Source organism: Brachyhypopomus gauderio, chromosome 14, assembly GCF_052324685.1.
Source record: "Brachyhypopomus gauderio isolate BG-103 chromosome 14, BGAUD_0.2, whole genome shotgun sequence".
Taxonomy (NCBI): Eukaryota; Metazoa; Chordata; class Actinopteri; order Gymnotiformes; family Hypopomidae; genus Brachyhypopomus; species Brachyhypopomus gauderio.
The window spans coordinates 23,126,664-23,148,613 of NC_135224.1; the positions used below are offsets into that span (position 1 = coordinate 23,126,664).

The 21,950-nt window shown below is 45.3% G+C and overlaps 1 protein-coding gene across 1 annotated transcript in view; it reads left to right on the plus strand.

The window, feature by feature from the left end:
• Positions 1-21,950, plus strand: part of malrd1 (MAM and LDL receptor class A domain containing 1) — a 78,029-nt gene that overhangs the window by 40,187 nt on the left and 15,892 nt on the right. The window contains exons 15-17 of the mRNA XM_076972105.1: positions 4,501-4,746; positions 6,566-6,723; positions 12,844-13,021. Of these exons, the coding sequence (XP_076828220.1) occupies positions 4,501-4,746; positions 6,566-6,723; positions 12,844-13,021 (582 nt within the window). The remainder of the gene's footprint in view (positions 1-4,500; positions 4,747-6,565; positions 6,724-12,843; positions 13,022-21,950) is intronic.

Consider the following 21,950-nt stretch of genomic DNA (forward strand, 5'->3'; position numbering starts at 1 on the left):
TATGTGTTGTCAACAGCCAGGCTCAATGCGGTAGGGCATCGCTGGCTAGCTGCCCTGTCAACGTATGAGTTTGACATCCAGTATCGTCCAGGTCGACACAACATCAACGCCGATCTGTTGTCGCGGAACACCCCAGATGTGGATGATGACGGTTGGGTGACTATACTGCAGTCTGGTGTCAAGACTATTTGTCAGAAAGTCTGTGTACCAGAACCCGTTCACTCAATGCCTGTATATGTCGCGCAGTTAGGGGCATCTTCACATTGTGTTCCTGACCTGTATGCCTATCCAATGCATATGAACTTGAAATCGCTTGAGCTCATGTCAAAACAGAGTCTCGAGAAAGCTCAAGAAGGAGATGAAGCCATTGGACCGGCTATGCAAGCTGTCAAGCAAGGAGAGTGGCCTGATGATATATCAAAGAATCCAGAAATATCAAGATTGAAAAGAGAAATAGGGAAGCTTTCCATGAAAGATGGATTGTTGTACCGTTACACTAAGAAACCATGTGGAGAAATAGTCAGTCAGCTCGTCCTTCCAAGGGAGTTTCGGCCAATTGTCATGCAAGCCATGCATGATGACCTGGGACACCTTGGGCAGGAGAGAACTATCGACCTACTTCGTAGCCGATTTTTTTGGCCAAAGATGTCAATGGACGTGGAAGCGTACATCAGGAACTGTGGAGAGTGTGTTGCTCACAAGACGCCTCCACAGAAAGCTGCTCCTTTGCACCAGATCATTAGCCATGGGCCTATGGATCTAGTGTGCATGGACTTCCTTTCTATGGAGCCTGACTCCAAAGGCATAGCTAATGTCTTGGTAGTCACAGACCATTTTACCCGGTATGCTCAGGCTTTCCCTACTAAAAGTCAAAAAGCCCAAGTAGTGGCTAAGACCCTGATGGAGAAATATTTTGTTCATTATGGAGTGCCATCAAGGATCCATTCCGATCAAGGGAGGGATTTTGAGAGCAGATTGATCCAGGAACTGCTGCATATGATGGGGATTCGCAAGTCGCGGACTACTCCTTATCACCCGCAAGGAGACCCACAGCCAGAAAGGTTTAACAGAACTCTGATCTCCATGCTTAGCACGCTTGGTCGTGAGAAAAAACACAATTGGAGTCAGCATGTTCCCTATTTGGTACATGCATACAACAGCACAAAGTGTGACGCTACAGGGTACTCGCCCTACCATCTAATGTTTGGTAGAGAGGCGAGACTTCCTGTTGATCTATGTTTTGGAACATCCCCAGATGGCATAGAGGATACATGCCACACCCGATATGTCACAAAGCTGAGAGAAGATCTGAAACAAGCCTACAAGTTAGCCTCGGAGGCTGCAGACAAAAGGCACCAGAGAAATAAAAGGTTGTATGACCAGCAAGTTACTTTCCAGTCCCTAGAGATTGGTGACAGAGTTTTGCTTCGAAATTTGGGTCTAAGAGGAAAGCATAAGCTGGAAAGCAAGTGGAGTACGGAACCTTATGTTGTCACTGGAAAGCTGCCAAACCTACCTGTGTTCAAAATCAAGCGGGAAGATGGAGGACCAGGGACAAAGACTATCCATAGGGACCACCTTCTACCTATTGGACAGCTGGTGAGAATGCCACTCACTAAACAGATGGAGGATCCACCTGCCAGGCCCAGAACCAGAGCAGTCACTCAAAAGAGAAAACAAAGAGACAAAAGCCCAGAGACTCAAGAGTTACAATAGTTCTATGACTCATCTTCTGATGTGGAGTATTTTGTCACTCCCCGGGCTATGCCAGAACACCCTGCCCGTGAGGTGTTGAACACTGCCAGATCAGTGGCCATAGATGATGACCCTGTACCAGGAAATGGTCATGAACTAGATCATGACGCTGACTCAGAATATGACAACGACATGAGAGTTGAACCTGTTCATGGACAAGACTCCGATATAGAAGAGGATGTTCACGACTCTGAAACTGAGTATGAAAGGGGTAAGGAGTGTGAAAGAGGAAAAGCTCCAGAAGCTTTCAGTGAGAATCGATTGGAGTCTGGAGAAGGATCTGTAGTTGAAGTCCGGGAAGAGAGACTGAAGGCCAGAGTTGAACCTAGACCAAAAAGAACTATTAAGCCTACTATTAGACTCACTTATGATGAGCCTGGTAGATCGAGTGACACGCCCTTAACCATAGTCCACAGGGGAATTGTTATTAAAATAGGAACACCCTAGAGGTACTAGGTGTTGTGCCCTTTGACTCCTTGGGTTTGGTGTTTGGTGAGGACACAGACATTTCAAAAGGGGGAGGGTGTAACAATGTTGAAATGGTTTGTAAATATTTGTTTAAAAGAACTGTAACCTTTTGTTGGGGAAGTAATTACCTACTAGGTCATTGGACAGAAAAGGGAGAATGTGAGTAGAACGTTAGAATTACGTTCGCGTGAGGAGACCGTTAGGAGAACGTGAGGAGACCGTTAGGATGAGCGAAGGAGAGATAGGAGGCAGTAGAGATTGTTAAGCCAGCTTTGGTCATCTTTTGGTAAAAGTGCTCGACAAGAGCTCTTTACGCAACCTGAATGGTGGTGATGTTGGTGAGTTGAGTGGAAAACTTAACTGAAGGCTGACGTAACCGAGTGAGCTGACGACGAGGTCAGAGAACCGACGGAGCCGGACAGCGCTACGTGTGAGGACTGTGCCTGCGTCGTCAGCTGTGTCTACCCTCTCCATCCACGCGAATCGCCTCGTCTCATCATTTTCTCTTGCCACCCTTGACCGTGTGAGTGGTTATCTCCATCAGCAAAAGGTACCGTTTTTATTTTGCCCTTGAGGTGAAACGGCCATTTGTTTAAGGCTACAGCGTTCCCGAGCAGCGTTCAGGCCTGCAACAGTTGGACTTGAGTCTTATTTATTTATTTATTTCATTGCCGGCTTTAGTTTAATTATTGGGGCCCATAGGGGATATTTAAGTTTGAAGTCTTTATTTTATGTTGACTGTATTGTTGGTTCAAAGTGAACTGAAAGAATGAAAACCTGCAAAGAGAAGGTGTAAATCATTCCTTTTAATTTTCTAAGTAAATGTTCCATATATTTTCAATTAATTGGTGTGTTTATTGACTGTGTTGATATTGTATGTGTATTAGTTAATACATGTTGTGCTTGATGGGTGATTTAAAGGATCAAGAGACTGTTATTTAGAAGGTAAATACCTGTTTGGCTAAATATACATTTGTTTAAATTCTTGAAGAAACCCCAGGTTCTGTGATTATTTAAAAGAACTCAGGTTAGCCACCTCTCATCATAGCCACACAAGCTAGAGAGGCGCTACACATGGTTACCAAAACTACCACCAGGTCCTAAAGCCCCACAGATATCCCATCCACTCCACACTCCTTATTAGGTGCTTCCCGTTACATTTAAGCACTATTAATCCATCTTGATCTTTTCAATGGGAGAGGAAAGTCAAGTTAAATGGACCGCATGGTTTTCTCTTTGTGATCTCTGCTGTGTTTTAAATGACCAGTTCAACACACCTCGTTGTTTCCTCCAGCCACTACAATAAGGCAGTTTTTCAATGCATGTCTCTTATGTTTGCTGCACTAAGATTGGTGGACTCCAAAAGCCAGAATATGTCGAACCTGCTATGCGCCACCTTTGTCAGAGAATATCCTGACGAGGCGAGCCATTTGCTTCAGAGCTGTTGAGAGGCAAGATGCCCCTGGCACACAGCTTGCTGCTCTCGGCGGGGTTCCCGAGCCCCCCAACCCCTCCGGGGTTTGATCTTCATCGTCCATACTCCACAGGCCCACACTTTTTAATCACTTTCACTGCGTCCCAAAGCCACTGGAGCTGAGCGTCGTTCTGGCCGGATGAGGCACGTTTCTCACAGCCAGCTGCTGCTCGTCTTTGCCCTTGAGCGAAGTCCTAACAGCACGTCTCATCGCGTGTGCAGTACATCGAGCATCATCTCAACCCTGAACATCGTGTTGTTTATACACCAGCTTGTATGTTTACAGTCTTGGCTTCTAGACTGATTTTGCAGTGCTCCCAGGAGTGATTTTATTAGACCTTTTCTCAGGGTAGCTCCTTAGAAGAAGGAAAGGAATGAAACACTGTGGTAGTGGGATGTAAGACATTCTTCCTTAGCTACCCCATCCCCCTCTCCCATTCTCTGTGGAGGAATGATTGATTTGAGGATTTATTTGTCCTTTCATTCAGTGATTACAGACACCTCACAGCTTGTCACGCCCGCCATGCTCGTCCTGTCTGCAATACTTCACACACACACACACACACACACACACACACACACACACACACACACACACACTGCATAGTCATCAACGTAGTACTGCAAAGTTCCATGTGGATTTCTGCATACATTTCAAACTTTATTTGTTTTTCTTTAATTCTTGTTTAAAGTGATCATGTGCTATTGCCAGCGTGTATTAGCTAACTGCATGGGCACGTCCATGTTTTCATTTACACACTGGCCGTGTTAATCCTGTTGTCTGTGACCGTGTGTATCTGCAGGTTCCTGTCCACTAGGCTTACTTCAGTGCATCAATGGCGGCTGCTACAAGACTGAACAGTCTTGCGATTTCGTTGACAACTGTGGGGACAACACGGATGAGAAGGACTGTGGGACATCCTGCTCATTTGAAAATGGGCTGTGTGGTTGGAAGAGTTCTCGGGTGGACAACTTTGATTGGACGCTGGGCACAGGATCTGCCCAGAAAATTAGACCACCGCACGACCACACTTTGATGAATGAAAATGGTAAAAACTTTGTCACACGATGCGCACGTACACACACACACACACACACACACACACACACACACACACACACACACACAGCCTGGCAAGAACACTGTATTATACACTCACTGGCCACTTTATTAAGTACATCTGTCCAACGGCTCATAAACGCAAATGTTGAATCAGCCAATCACATGGCAGCAACTCAATTCATTTAGGCATGTAGACATGGCCAAGACGATCTGCTGCAGTTTAAACCGAGCATCAGAACAGGGAAGAAAGTTGATTTAAGTGACTTTGGGTCTGAGTATTTCAGAAACTGCTAATCTACTGGAATTTTCACACACAACCATCTCTAAGGTTTACAGAGAAGGGTCTGAAAAAGAGAAAAAAATACAGTGAGCAGCAGTTCTGTGGGGGCAAATGCCTTGTTGATGCCAGAGGTCAGAGGAGAATAGCCAGACTGGTTCAAGCTAATAGAACAGCAACAGTAACTCAACCAGTCGTTACAACCGAGGCATGCAGAAGAGCATCTCTGAATACACAACACGTCAAACCTTAAGGCGGATGGGCTACAGCAGCAGAAGACCACACCGGGTGCCACTCCTGTCAGCTAAGAACAGGGAGCTACAATTCACACAGGCTCACCAAAATTGGACAGTAGAAGATTGGAAAAACGTTTCCTGGAATAATGAGTCTCGATTTCTGCTTCGACATTCGGATGGTAGGGTCAGAATTTGGCATCAACAACATGAAATCATGGATCCATCCTCCCTTGTATCAACTGTATTTTCCTGGCACACTTTGGGCCCATTAGTACCAGTTGAGCATTGTGTCAATGCCACAGCCTACCTGAGTATTGTTGCTGACCATGTCCATCCCTTCATGACCAGTGTACCATCTTCTGATGGCTACTTCCAGTAGGATAACACACCAAACATAAAGCGCAAATCATCTCAGACTGGTTTCTTGAACACAACAATGAGTTCACTGTACTCTAATGGCCTCCACAGTCACCAGATCTCAGTCCAATAGAGCACCTTTGGGATGTGGTGGAACGGGAGATTCACATCATGGATGTGCAGCTGACAAATCTGCAGCAACTGTGTGATGTTATTATGTCAATATGGACCAGACTCTCTGAGGAATGTTTCCAGTACCTTGTTCAATCTATGCCATGAAGGTTTAAGGCAGTTCTGAAGGCAAAAGAGGGTCCAACCCGTTAGAAAATGTAACGTCATACCATGGAAATATGATTTGATTAATAAGACATGAAAGCATAGCACAAATTATGTAGATTAATCTTGAAGAAACTGAAACTATGAATGCTAGTAACAGTACAGTCTGGTTTACTTTAAACGGGATATGTTAGAAGAAGACATGTAAGCCAGGCTAATTTTTCTAAACCCTGGTAAACCCGGTTGTGCAGTTATGTGGACTTTCATTACTCCTCGTACTGTATACTGCAGTATACTGTGCCTAAAAGCATAGTGTATTTTCTCCAGGAGTTTTCACGCATGCACCAAATATTAAATAGCTAATGTGTTTCTCTCTCTGTCTCTCTCTCTGTCTCTCTCTGTGTCTCTCTCTGTGTGTCTTTCTCTGGGTCTCTGTGTCTCTCTCTCTGTGTCTCTATCTCTGTCTCTCTCTGTGTCTCTTTGTGTCTCTGTCTCTGTTTCTCTCTCTGTGTCTCTCTCTCTCTCTCTGTGTCTCTATTTCTCTCTGTATCTGTGTGTCTCTATCTCTGTCTCTCTCGCTTTGTCTCTGTCTCTCTCTGTGTCTCTCTGTGGGTGTCTCTCTCTGTCTGTGTGTCTCTCTCTTTCTCTCTGTTTCTCAGGTCACTTTGTGTACTTGGCAGCAACTCCACTAGGTCTAAAGGGGGATAAAGCTCATATCAGGAGTTCAATATGGAAAGAGTCTAGCGCCACCTGCAAACTGACCTTTTGGTACTACATTTCCCACAAGGCAACAGGAGTCATACGACTCTTCCTAAAGGTAATATGTCCTGGAGTCCCATCTGACTTAGCAAAGGCTCATTTAAGCTTATGAAAAACCTAAGATAAAATGGAGTTTGAGTTACACGTATTTCTCTCTGTACATTGCTTTACTGAGTTAGTAGAAACTACCTCATGCAAATCTGTACATCCAGCTGTACATGCACCTGAGGTGTCCCCATGTAGACAAAACTTTACTGGGTGAAAAAAAAGATTTCCTAGTATCCAGAGATAGCTGTCTTTGTTTCTTAAGAATTTAAGAATTATGAACAATTCTTTGTTCATAAACTACTGCAATCTGAGTGCATGTTTTACACACAACTGAAAATCCTTTCAGTTGCATTTACACTTCGCCACTTCTCTCTCTCTCTCTCTCTCTCTCTCTCTCTCTCTCTCTCTCTCTCTCTCTCTCTCTCTCTCTCTCTCTCTGTCTGTCTGTCTGTCTGTCTCTCTCTCTCTCTCTCTCTCTCTCTCTCTCTCTCTCTCTCTCTCTCTCTCTCTCTCTCCTTCCTCCTCCTGGTATTTTATTCCTATGGGCATTACCATGGTGTGATGCTCAGTGTGTACCATCTGTACAGAGAGTAGAAAGATGCCAACCAGTCCAAATGTTTGTCTGGTCACCCATACACCAGAGTTGCCTTCTACTACCATCTGGCCCTATAGTTAGGAGGGATTCACTCCCACACAATGTGTGTGCATGTGTATACAAGAGAGTTGTGTTTACAGGGAAAACATTTCAGACATGTTTGCTGCAGGGGATTTTCTGTCATTATTCTTTATGCAGGTGGACTGAATTACATAGAGGTTTTTTAAGTTAAGATCAGACATTTTGTGCTTAAGTGAGAGTAAATGAATTTGCTTGTGTGTGTGTGTGTGTGTGTGTGTGTGTGTGTGTGTGTGTGTGTGTGTGTGTGTGTGTGTGTGTGTGTGTGTGTGTACATGCATTGTACATCAAAAGCAAGAGATTGTCTTGTCCAAACACAAAGTACTTACATAAAAAAACATTATTCGTCTGATAGAGAAAATTCATTCTGTGTTTATGTTTACATAATTTCATATAGGTAATATTTTGTGATGTATGACCTCACAGCCTTACAGCCTGTGCGCCTAGAGGCACCCAGCATTTGCATGTAGCTCAGTATGCATAAGAACGGAAATACATCTCAGTGAACCAGACCGTGACCCCTCTTACATTACGAGAATTACAAAGAGCTAATTACACGTTAACTGTGCTGTACTATAATTGCTTGCGTGTGTGTATTTAGGTTTACGTTCTCCTGGGTCGAAGCCTAAATGTTGTGAAATATATTCCCTCAAGCCTTCTCGTGCGCCCACCTGCTGAGAACTGTGAAATCATAATATCAGACGATGGCGGTTAATGAGAGGACATGCGATGGTGCTCTTCTGCACCGATCCGTCTCCCTGTCCCCCCTCTACAGTGCCCTTTCAGCCCCATTGTTATTCAGCTTGGCTGTCCCACTCCAATTTTATGCGTAGTGTCTAATACAAGCCCAGGTGATGATGGTTTTATGATCCTGGCCACGTTCCCTTCCCTCTTCTTCTTGTCAAAGTGGAAGATCATGTTCTCGCACTCTGATTCATGGACTTGACTCGAGTAGACGGAGTTTATGCCACTTTCACCGCAGGCCTTCCTGTGTTTTGTGAGTGCTTTGTATGTGTATCAGGAGATATTTGGGTCAAGGGGTTGGAGAGAGTGAAGTAGAGAAGACAAGAATGGATGAGTGGGAGAGGATCGGTTGAAGGACGAACCGAGCAGCTGGTTTGATGAGGAGCTGTGAATGCAGTGCTGATGAACAGATGAGTTCAGACATGAATCAGCTCTGCAGCGCTACAGCAAACCAGCGGCAAATACAGCTACAGCTTTTCCTGCCTTTTCATGGAGTTATGAGTGAAATGATCTGATGAATAGATGCAGCAGTTTAGGACGTTCACTCGCTCTCTCATACACACACACACGGATTTATTTTACTAAAGATCCAGGAAGCAAAGGCCTCACATTATACCATTCGGCAGCCCGTGTTGAGTGTGTCTTTGCCCTCTCCGTCTAGTGTGTAAATCTACCTGTGGTTCCGCCCAGTGTTAATGCGGTAACACTGGCTCCCTCTCTTCCCCCGGCTGCCCCCGGCCACAGGCTGACGGATCGGCTGTCTCACGGCCACGCCGGCACAATTACTTTCTCCACGTGCCGTGAAACTGCGAGAGGCACAGCACAGGGTCATCTCCGACCCTCCACAGCCCAGAGGTGTGCGTTTCTCACAGTGGAAACGTGATTGAAAATGAATGACGCATCGCTGACCACAAATTCCCAAAACTTCGAAAGCATCTTAATAACATGCTTTGAAGTATGCTGGCAGTCCAAAGTGCACAGGATGAATGTAATGGGCTCTAGATGAAACTGCAGGAACATGGCACAAGAATTTATTAAGCAGAGGTGGGATGAAATGTATGTGTGATGAAGAAAGTGTATTAAATTCTGATCTGTGTTAGCAATTACATTATGTATGATGACTTATCCTCTTTGGGTTGTCTGGGTTAAATGTCCTGACACGGAGATAAAATGTGAGAAACGACACATGACAATGCTTCAATTCGCGTTCTGTAGATTATAAAGTAGTCAATCTGTAACATTAGGCTAACATAGAAACTAATTATGCGACCTAAGCATTCCCTACATGACCTGTTCTGGTTTCTAGATTCTTTCAGTATTCAGATCTCCACGCAGGTCAGCAATAATCTCCAGCCATCATCAGCTCATTTCATTACTCTTTATTGTTAGTTCAGTAGTTTCCAATGGACAACTGACGAAACAAGTGGTGTGCGGATCAACATGACGTAGGGGACGCCAGGCAGAACTGATTTGTTCTTTCATTTCCACAGCGGCAGCTACCTCAGAGATGCCTTTGATACTGAGGGTGAGTTGCTTCAGAGCCTGCAGTAAACCGACAACTTTACGTCTTCGGACTGAAATTAATGCCACCACAAAGCTGCCTCACAGACCCCTAATCTCAGCAGCAGGGAGGCGGCTTGTGATTACACAGCTCGGTGCCTCTGTGGATCTCAAGCAGTACCGTTGTCTTTGGCACAAATAATAGAAGAGAAAAATTTGAGAAATGTGAGCTCATTTTTAAAAAGCACAGCAAAAGCCTTACAGATTTCATTTCACATTTTACTGCCATCCAGGATTTCAAAATGAAAGAAATGAAAGAAATATGGATTGTAATTAAAATGCCTTGCTGAGATTACCTCACTGATTATCAGTTTAATCAGTAGTCAGAAATCTCAGTTCTCATGAAACTTCAGTCCCACTAATATTGAGCTTTTTGTCATACATGTCAAATTAAAACTATTGCTGATTTAGAAAGTCAGTAAGCCAACAAATAAATAGGTCTTTGGCAATATTGGGCTCCGAATTCAAAATACGTAAAAGCCCAAATGAGTTAATGAAACAGCTCGTATAAAATGTCTTCAGAATTTATAGATACAATGAGCTCTTACTGTTGCAGTAACAAATGTTGCCAGTGGCATTCTGAAGGCAATGGCTCAGCAAATATGAAGAGGGGGTTAGTCACCTTCTAAAACCTTTCTTATAAGAAATAGACTAGAGTGGGATAGAGGGGACTGCTAACTGCTATGGGTTTTATCTTTTTACTGCCTCAATTAATGTTTGTGGCCACGTTCCACTTCAGATGTGGTTCTGAGGTGAATGTTTCTTAATGATTCCTGGAAAGTGTCTGATTTTCTTTGTGAGATACCACATCAACAAAATCGACTAATTTTCAATATTGAGAATATTGACTGACAAGATGCCACTGTGATTATACTTCGGTTTTTTTAAATGAGGTGTAATACAATTGTACTATATCCAGTTAGAAGGGGTATGATGAAAGGTGATCTGTCCATAAACTAGAACACACACAAACACACCCATTTACACACAGTTATGGACACTCACACACAGACATGCCCACAAACACACACAAGGCACATAGGTATCTACTCTGTAATGCAATTATGTTTGAGCAGTAATGCACTCCAAATGAATGCCTGTAATAATACATTAAGATTGAAAGAAGACCTGTGTGTGTGTGTGTGTGTGTGTGTGTGTGTGTGTGTGTGTGTGTGTGTGTGTGTGTGCGTGTGTGTGTGTGTGTGTGTGTGTTTGTGTGTGAAAGAGAGAGAGAGAGAGAGAGAGAGACAGATGGAGAGAGAAAATTGTGTGTATCAATGGTATGGAGGAGTAGAGAGTTAGGCATTGGTATGTAAATTCATGAATACAGTCTTGTGGAAACTTATCAAAATCATTAAAGCATGTGTGCTTGTGTGTGTGTGTGTGTGTGTGTGTGTGTGTGTGTGTGTGTGTGTGTGTGTGTGTGTGTGTGTGTGTGTTTGTAGGGGACCAGGGTGAGGCTAGCTCTCATAGGGAACACTTATTTAGCCAAAAGATCTCTTTTTGGTTACTAAGGTTAAAACAGTAATACAAAGGCTCATGTGTGCATGTGTGTGTCTGTGCATGTGAAAGTATTAACGAGAGAGAGGAGAGGGATCTGTGATTGATCTGTTGATGGTATTTTTGGTGTAGGTTATGTAGTGATTGATATGTTGATTGTATTTTTGGTGTGGGTTATGTAGAGATTGATCTGTTGATTGTATTTTGGTGTAGGTTATGTAGTGATTGATCTGTTGATGGTATTTTTGGTGTGGGTTATGTAGTGATTGATCTGTTGATGGTATTTTTGGTGTAGGTTATGTAGTGATTGATCTGTTGATGGTATTTTTGGTGTAGGTTATGTAGTGATTGATCTGTTGATGGTATTTTTGGTGTAGGTTATGTAGTGATCTGTTGATGGTATTTTGGTGTGGGTTATGTAGTGATTGATCTGTTGATTGTATTTTTGGTGTGGGTTATGTAGTGATTGATCTGTTGATGGTATTTTTGGTGTGGGTTATGTAGTGATTGATCTGTTTATGGTATTTTGGTGTGGGTTATGTAGTGATTGATCTGTTGATTGTATTTTTGGTGTAGGTTATGTAGTGATTGATCTGTTGATGGTATTTTTGGTGTGGGTTATGTAGAGATTGATCTGTTGATGGTATTTTTGGTGTAGTTTATGTAGTGATTGATCTGTTGATTGTATTTTTGGTGTAGGTTACGTAGTGATTGATCTGTTGATTGTATTTTTGGTGTGGGTTATGTAGTGATTGATCTGTTGATTGTATTTTTGGTGTGGGTTATGTAGTGATTGATCTGTTGATGGTATTTTTGGTGTGGGTTATGTAGTGATTGATCTGTTGATGGTATTTTTGGTGTGAGTTATGTAGTGATTGATCTGTTGATGGTATTTTTGGTGTGGGTTATGTAGTGATTGATCTGTTGATGGTATTTTTGGTGTGGGTTATGTAGTGATTGATCTGTTGATTGTATTTTTGGTGTGGGTTATGTAGTGATTGATCTGTTGATGGTATTTTTGGTGTGGGTTATGTAGTGATTGATCTGTTGATTGTATTTTTGGTGTGGGTTATGTAGTGATTGATCTGTTGATGGTATTTTTGGTGTGGGTTATGTAGTGATTGATCTGTTGATGGTATTTTTGGTGTGGGTTATGTAGTGATTGATCTGTTGATTGTATTTTTGGTGTAGGTTATGTAGTGATTGATCTGTTGATGGTATTTTTGGTGTAGGTTACGTAGTGATTGGGCTGATCTGTGGATCTCTGGGCCTTTGATCTAAGAGCCAGTGCCTCTTCACCAATGGGAGTCACCCTGTTATATTACAGTAACTAAAATAAAAAATCATGTAATAAACCTTCAAGCTTTAAAAAATCAGGAGGAGCCCTGTGAGGCAATTGATTTAATCTCTTCCTGATACAGCAGAGGTTACAAGTAGCAGTCAGTGCTGAAGCAGTCTTCCAAACCACATTTAAGGCACACACTAACAGCATTTAACACTCGTAGTCTTGGAAAGTGCATGAGCAAGCTAGCAATTTACCTTTGCTAAGTCTCTTAAGTAGCCAAGACACTTAAATGGTCCAAGTCCAACTTCAAAACAAGACTAGATATTTGATTGCTGCTTGTGTTTCCTGTGTGTCGTGTGGCTGGGCAGATGCAGCATGAGGTGAAGGAGCTCTGGGTGGAGCAGAGCACCATGCCTGTGTGGAGGTGGGCGGAGGTGCCTCTGAGAAACCTCAGGAACTTTGAGCTGATCTTTGAGGCGGAGCGCAGCAGAGACGTGAGCGGAGGGGCAGCGCTGGACGACCTGGAGTTGACTGACTGCGCCCGCAGTGAGTAACAGGAGGGGCACACACACACACACAAACATCACTCAATTACCAAACCTGTTGGGGACCTTCAACAATATATTCATATAGATGTATTCAATTGTCAAATCAAAATCAAATCAAATGTTATTTATATAGCGCTTACAACGCTATACAGCAGTAAAAGCAGCTTTACAAGTGTCTGAGTCCTAGCCCCCAGTAAGCAAGCCAAGGGCGACAGTGGCAAAGAAAAACTCCCTAAGGGCATGAGGAAGAAACCTTGAGAGGAACCAAGACTCAGGGGGGGGGACCCATCCTCCTCTGGCCGATGCCGGTCACCATGACAACAATTTAAAGAGAGACAGGGGGAAAAAAAGAAAGGATGTGAGGGATAAATAAAGTCCATCTTGGTGTGCATTTATAAACATGAGTTCTTTATGTAATTCCTGTTTTAGTCCCAAACGTCTTGATGGTTGGTAATGTTAGTCATAGCAGAGGAGAATTCAGGGCAGTGAGAGGGTCCAGGGTAGTGGGTTTATCCATCATCCACACTGGTTAGTCAGGGCAGTGGGTTGGTCCTCCATCTGGTTAACCATATCTGGTTAAGCAGGAGGTGGCCGGCCCAGGATGGATCTCTGGAAAGGCTCATCTGTCTTCATCTCAGTGTTCCTCAAGTAGGTGTACAGCCACGTGGAGAAGATAAAACAGGGAAAATTAGCTCTGTATAAGGACATATACGAGACAGATGAAATGATAAACATTTCTGAAGTGTGGCAGCAACTCTGACATTAAATTTAATTATTAAAGGCAGAACCAGAAGGTAACATAGGCTTGGGAGCATTCTGAGACAATGGCATCCATCCACTGCACTGTCAACAAACTTGAGTGACCACGAGCAGTGACAGGATGACAGCACCAGCGCCCCAGTTTACCATAAAACCCTTCGTCTATGAACCCCTGGATCTGTACCTTTATCTAAGGGGGCATATTAGTTATCAAACGCTAAACTAAATAAGTGGGTTTTCAACCTAGACTTAAAGATTGTGACTGTGTCAGTCCCCCGGATGCATTTTGGAAGGTTGTTCCAAAGCTGGGGGGCCTTATAAGAAAAGACTCTTCCCCCTGCTGCTACTATATTAATTGTTGGAACTAATAAAAGACCAGCACCCTGTGATCTTAGTGGACGTGGGGGTTCATAATAGGAAATAAGTTCCTGGAGGTAATCAGGAGAAAGCCCGTGCAGTGCTTTATAAGTCAATAAAAGAATTTTAAAATCAATACGGAATTTAACTGGGAGCCAATGCAGGGCTGATAGGACTGGTTTGATATGATAGAATTTTCTAGTTCTAGTCAGAACTCTGGCTGCGGAATTTTGAACTATTTGAAGTTTTTTTAGATTCCTATATGAGCATCCTGATGTGACGCGCCGTGCAGGGCGAAGGATGAGGCACAGAATCCCAGCGTCACACACGGTCACTTTTATTTTCTTTCACAAATAGCGCAGTAAGCGCACGAAGAACAGATAACACGCACACACAACGTGCAGACTCCGACATCGACGAGCACAGGACACTGGGCGAACGCACATTAAATAGACAAACCACATAAACCCCACGTGATTACGAGACGAGCCACAGGTGAGACGAATCAGTACAAGACGTAACCGCACCCACGGAGATCCACAGACGCAGACTAGGAGACGCAGACAACGTAAATACACGCCCAAAAGGGAGGGGCTGGGGGCCTCAACGTGACACTTGACAGTAATGAGTTACAGTAGTCTAATCTAGAGCTAACAAAGCCGTGCACAAATTTTTCTGCATCATGCAGTGATAATGCATTTCTTAACTTGGCAATGTTGCGTAGATGTAGAAAAGCTATCCTAGTAGTATTATCTATGTATTTATCAAATGATAGGTCGGAGTCGAGTATGATGCCTAGGTTTTTGGCTACTGTGCCAGGTGTAATGGGATAGTCTGCGAGATTAAGCATTAGATCTGGAATTTTCTGTCTTGTGGCCTTAGGTCCCAGAAGGAGAACTTCTGTTTTGTCCTCATTAACTAATAACTCTTTTATTCCTCGTGCTCTTAAATTGCTTTTAAATGATTGAATTATTATTTTATGTTTTTAAGTTAATTTGATTTATTTAGAATTTTTATATTCTTTGTTGAATGTTTGACACATTTCAGGTTTCACTGCTTAAAAATGGTTTTTATGCTGACGTGTCCTGCCTTGTCAAATTTAATAAGTGATACCTGATTAAGTTGGAGGAAGTTTAGAGACATCTAGCATTTAACATCTCTTACGCAGGCCTCAATTTTTCCTAAACTGAGTTTTTCATCAGGTTTGGCTGATATATAAAGTTGAGTGTCATCTGCATAGCAGTGAAAATTGACACCATGTTTGTTTATAACTATGCCCAATGGTAGCATATATAATGTAAATAATAGTGGTCCTAAGATGGAGCCTTGCGGGACCCCATATTTCACTTTTGTACGTTTGGACGGAATATTATTGAGCTTTACAAACTGATAGTGATTAGTTAAGTAAGAGTAAAACCATGAAATTTCAACCCAGCGTTCTAACCGTTCTAGCAAGATCCTGTGATCTATTGTGTCAAAAGCTGCACTAAGATCAAGAAGCACTAACAATGATACATAGCCTTGATCTGAGGCAAGGAGGAGATCATTTGTTACTTTGACTAATGCTGTTTCAGTACTGTGATGGGGCCTAAAGCCAAATTGGAACTTTTCAAATATGTGATTCATATGCAGATATAAGCATAATTGCTGGGCAACAGCTTTTTCTATGATCTTGGATATAAATGATGTGTTTGAAATGGGTATATAATTAGATAGGACAGTTGGATCAAGATTTGGTTTCTTGATCAGAGGTTTAATAACCACTAATTTACAGGATTTGGGCATGTGACCTATTGTAATGGATGAGTTAACTACTGTTAGAAGAGGTTCAGTCACAACTGGTAATACCTCTTTTAATAATTTTGAGGGAACCGAATCTAGTGTGCAAGTAGTGCCTCCAAGGGCACTACCCGTCCCTGGGAACACAGGGGAAAAGACGGAACAACGGAACGGTCACAAACACACAAACAGGCACGCTTACACACAAACGGGAAGAAGGGGTTTGGTACACATACGGGCAGACTTACAATTACAGGCACACACACACACGAAATAGGCGCCAGGCTGCGCGCCAGGAAGAGGGCGATTAGGGGAGAGAGATCGGGAGCTACTGGTGCTGCAGGCGCTGCGGTGGGCGGTGCTCCTCCTGCCCCTGCTGCATACCCTCCACCGGGAGCAGCGTGGCTGGCGGACGCGCCTGGTGCAGCGCGGCTGGCAGACGTGCCCGGTGCAGCGCGGCTGGCAGACGTGCCTGGTGCAGCGCGGCTGGCAGACGTGCCTGGTGCAGCGCGGCTGGCAGACGTGCCCGGTGCAGTGCGGCTGGCGGACGTGCCCGGTGCAGCGCGGCTGGCAGACGTGCCCGGTGCAGCGCGGCTGGCAGACGTGCCTGGTGCAGCGCGGCTGGCGAACTCTCCTCCCAGCTGGCAGTATGGTACGCCCACCTCGCCTCGCGACCGCCCTCTGGAGTCGACCGTGGGCTTCCATCTCCTCCGCCTCGCTGCCCCGGCTCCAACTCATGGGCTGCTCCGGGCTGCCACCCCGGGAGCAGTCCATCCTCTCTCCTCCGGAGCGATCGGAGGACGAACTCCACCTCCCCTTCACAGTCCCAACAGAACACTCAGAGGGGGGCGGACTGCCCTCTTCCTCCGAGTAAAGTTCACTGTCCGTGCACTCGGAAACGCCCGAGCGCACGGACAGAGGACGATCCTCCTCCTCAGGCCCTTCCTCTTCCTCACCGTAGTCAGCGGGGTATGCAGAGCGCTCCGACGGCGGGTATTCTTCGTCGTCATCCTCCTCCCCCTCCTCTACGATGGAAGAGGGACCTACGGGCGGAGGGAGGTAGTCCTCTTCCTCGGACTCCTCCTCCTCTTCCCTGTAGTCTACCGTGGATGCGTCGTCCAGCGACAGGGGGTAGGCCTCCTCCCCTTCCCCACCGTAGTTAACGATGGAGGCATTGCATAGCGACGGAGGGTATGCCTCCTCCTCCTCGTCTTGCTCCTCCTCCTCAAAGTCCCCCTCCCCAAACTCGCTCTCTGGGGTGGACCCGGTAGCTCCGCAGACGTAGGAGTCCACCCTCAGAGGCGAGAGAGCGCGGGATGGAGGAGAGTGTCGCTCCCTCCAAATCCTTGCCTCTCCGCCAGCTCGGGGTCCCTCTCCTTTAGCCGCCGGGCTGAGGCCAGCTGGTAGGCGCACACTGGGTCTTTTTCCAGTTGCGCCAGCGTCGGTGGGTTCTTCTCTCCAAGCTCACCCTCTGGAGGCGTGCCTGCCTCGTAGAGCTCAGGGACGCTTACCCGTATGGGTGAGCTCTCCCGGGAAGGAGCGGGGTGCCCACACCCGCACCGCTGTCTGGTGGTATTCCTCCGCCAACTCTGGTACAGAGGTCTCCCGTGCCGCGCACAGCAGGTAGGAACACTCAGGGTCCTTCATCAGCTGCACCAGAGTCGGCGGGGTTTTGCGGCGCGGGGGAAAGGAGGAAGAGCGGTGGTGCCGCTTGCTGGAGCGAAGTGCCTTCTTAGGCCGAGTGGCGTAGCCTGGCATGTCGGTGTCTCTTCGCAGCTCGTCGTTCTGTGACGTTCGGTGTGGCGGCAAGGACGAGACAGGAATCCTGCTTGTGCATACGTCACTGACAGTTTAATAACACAAAAAGCGCTTCTATCGCACGGGCAACACTGACTGAAGCACACACACAACGTGTAGACTTAAACAACGACGAGCACAGGACACTGCGCGAACGCACATTAAATAGACAAACCACATTAGCCCCACGTGATTACGAGACGAGTCACAGGTGAGACAGATTATCACACAACATAACCATAACCACGGAGATCCACTGACGCAGACAAAGCATGTGGACAACGTTAACGCACGCCCAAAAGGGAGGGGCCAGGTTCCTCAACGTGAAACATACCAGTTGGACTGCTAATAAAATGTTTTATATTTTGTCTAATATTCTCTATTTTATTATCAAAGAAATCTATAAATACATTACTAGTGAGGTTTACTGGAATCTGAGGTTCTGCGCCTGCTTTATTTTTACAAATAGTATTAAAAGAAATCTAGGATTGTTTTTATTATTCTCAATCAGTGAGCCTGTATGAGGCTGTAATTATGTCTGGTATATACTATATTGCCAAAAGTATTCACACATTCCTTGACTCACATATGAGTTTAAGTGACATTGCTCCATTGCTCCATCCTACTCCATAGGGTTCAATATGGCGTTGGTCCACCCTTTGCAGCTAGAACAGCTTCAACTCTTCTGGGAAGGCAGTCCACAAGGTTTAGGAGTGTGTTTATGGGGACTTTTGACCATTCTTCCAGAAGCGCATTTGCGAGGTCACATACTATTTTGGATGAGAACGCCTGGCTCTCAGTCTCCGCTCAGTTTTATTGGGTTTGGGTCAAGACTCAGGCCAGTCAAGTTCATCCACACCAGACTCTGCCAACCATGTCTTTATGGACCTTGCTTTGTGGACTGGTGCACCGTCATGTTAGAAGAAGAAGGGGCCAGCTCAAAACAGTTCAGTTCAGCAACACCACAAATCCTACAGACACATAAATGAACACATACACGCATGTCCACATTTCTAAGAACTACTTGAAATGTTTCAAATTAACCATATAATGTCTACAGAGAGGTGATTGGTTTTCTGAGTCCTCTACATGCTCAGCTCTGTCAGATGGCCCCAATGGTGAAAATGTAGGCATGTGTTCTGTAAATCCATTTGCAGAGACTGTGGGTGGGGGTGGTGCATGTACTCACATCATTAATTTAATGTGCATTTGAGGTACTCTGATGTAATAAGCTGAATCTAATGTAATGAGTAGAACCTGCCAGTTTGGCCAAGCATTGCATCTATACACACATGCCTGTCAACACATGTCCCTCGTGTTAACAAACTACTAATATGGCTTAATAAACAATTTACCCAGACATCAACTTTACACAAGTAAGTCAACACAGATCAACATTCAGTTCATTCATTTGTAAGCATATAGAACAGGGCTATTCAACTATATCTTTCTGTGGGCCAGATTTGGCAGAGAGCTCTGACCTGTGGGCCAGACAATTTTCAGACCTATACCAATACTGTCACGGGATGGCGAACGTAATTTGTTGACGGGGGGTGGCAAACGTAAATTCGCGAACGCAAATTTAAACCTAAAATGTTGCAAATAAAATGTTATTTATTTTTACGGCGGTTTATCAAATATTTATTTATTTAAACGAATGAGGCAGGGAACAAGAACAAAGAGTAAAACAACAGAGAACGTAAATACCAGACGGTAGCGAAGACAGAACACCAATACACAAATGGCAGCAATAACGAGGAACAGGATTAACAAAGTGAACAAAATAACCGATACCAACATGGGAGACACAGGGACTAATATACATAGAACCAAATTAGGAACAGGTGATAACAATGACGACACGGGCGTGGCAGATGAGGGGAAACCATAGAAACAGACGAGTAGGGCGGGATCCAGGAGCAGGGAACATCACAGACACGAGGGAACAGGGAAACCGGAGTGACAGCTAGAAAGAGGGGGCGTAGCCTTACGTGACACCCTGATATAGAACTACAGACACACATGTGAAAAAGGGCTCGCTAATACACATATGGATAAGCTGATTCTACAGTGTCTATTAGGTATTGTATAGTCCATGTAGACATGCTTACGTAGTGATTGTGAAGATGTACATACATACACAACTCTCCTATAGGAAACATTGACAAATTAGAACACTTACAACTCTAGTTTACTCTTCTACCTTTACTAGTCTCACTGCTGGGTTGAGTGTGGTCCAAGGGGGCCCTCGTCAGCTGTGAGAAACTCACCAATTACAATTGAGGTAGAGGGAGGCTGAAAAAAGTCCTTGGAAAAAGCCTGTAACTGCACACCTCTATAGCTACACCTCTAAAGCAACACCTCTATAGCTACACCTCTATAGTTACACCTCTATAGCTACACCTCTATAGCTACACCTCTATAGCTACACCTCTAAAGCAACACCTCTATAGCTACACCTCTATAGTTACACCTCTAAAGCAACACCTCTATAGCTACACCTCTATAGCTACACCTCTATAGTTACACCTCTAAAGCAACACCTCTATAGCTACACCTCTATAGCTACACCTCTAAAGCAGCTCCTCTAAAGCAACACCTCTAAAGCAACACCTCTAAAGCTACACCTCTATAGCTACACCTCTATAGCTACACCTCTAAAGCAACACCTCTAAAGCAACACCTCTAAAGCAACACCTCTATAGCTACACCTCTATAGTTACACCTCTAAAGCAACACCTCTTTAGCTACACCTCTATTGCTACACTTCTAAAGCTACACCTCTGTAGTTACACCTCTATTGCTACACCTCTATAGCTACACCTCCAAAGCTACATCTCTAAAGCTACACCTCTTTTGCTACATCTCTATACATGGGCGTGGTAGTGGGGTGAAAAGTGGACCTGACTACCCAGGGTCCGAGTAGGGAGAGGGGCCCATTTTGCTCATGTGCCTCATTTACTAGCATTTATAAGGGCCCACTGACATTAAGAGTGTACAGGGCCCAGAATTTGCTGCTACGCCCCTGCCTCTATAGGTACACCTCTGTAGCTACACCTCTAAAGCTACATCTCTATAGCTACGCCTCTGAATTTATGCCTCTAAATTTTACAGCTCTAAATCTACGCTTAGAAATCTATAGTTCTAAATCTACATTCTAAATATGCAGTGTCTACAAGTGGACATAATAATTTGGTCAGTAATAGGTACGAGGTCTTTCTGACAGTTTGTAGTAGAACTAAAGTTCGTGCCTGTGTGAGTGACTTTGTTGAGTGCTTGTGCTAATCGCGCCGGACTTCACTTTCGTGCCTTATTAAAAATCTGTTTCACCGCATTGTTCGTCGTCGTGCCTGCCTCCTCCAACCATCACAGAAAGACGAGCCGACAGAATGCCAGGATACGCATCCCGAGGGAAGAAGGGGAAGAAGAAGGCCATGCGCCGTCACGCGTCTTCCTCTGCGTCTGCCCCAGAGGGCGTGAGGAAGAAGAACGCAGAGGCGTTCTTCGAGGCTGCGTGGAGAGAGGGCTACTATGCACTAATGAGGGAATCCTTCCCCCTGGCAGAGGAGGAATCTAGTGAGGCCATAGTGGTGGGTACAGGTATCCCCCCCGGAGTTCGAGTTTGGAAGTGGAGAGGAGGAGAATCCCCCCCCCCCCATGTACTCGGAAGAGGAGAGCGAGGGCGAGGCCAGCTGCTTCCCCCCCATGTCTGCTGCTCCTAGGACATCATAGGAAGAGGAAGTCAGTTCCCCATCTTCGTTGCACCAACGGAGTACTACGGGGAGGGTGAGGAGGAAGCCAGCCCCACTCCGTCCGTCCGCTCGGCCCCCACCAAGCACTACGGTGAGGAAGAGGAGGAGGCCCTCCTCTATAGAGTGTAGCTATAGAGCCCCTCCCTTCGTTTACGCGGCTCCCACCGAGTATTACAGCGAGGAGGAAGACAGCGCCTCGGTGCGAGGAGGAGACTGTTCAGTCAGAGAAGGAGTGCCCGAGAAGAGAGGACGTTCCTCCTTCCCCCTCGGAGGGGAGCAGTATGCTCACACGCCCCGACCTCGGAGGAACCCGTGTCACTGGGTCGGGGTGTCTCTGAGGAAGAGGAGGAGATGGAGACATCAAGGGGTGAGAGGACGCTAAACCGAGGAGTGCGAGAGGGCACTGGCGTAGCCAGCGGCCCAAAGTGGGGGCTCGGGGCGCCCGTAGAGGCGCCTCATAAAGCAGCCTCATAAAGCAGCCAG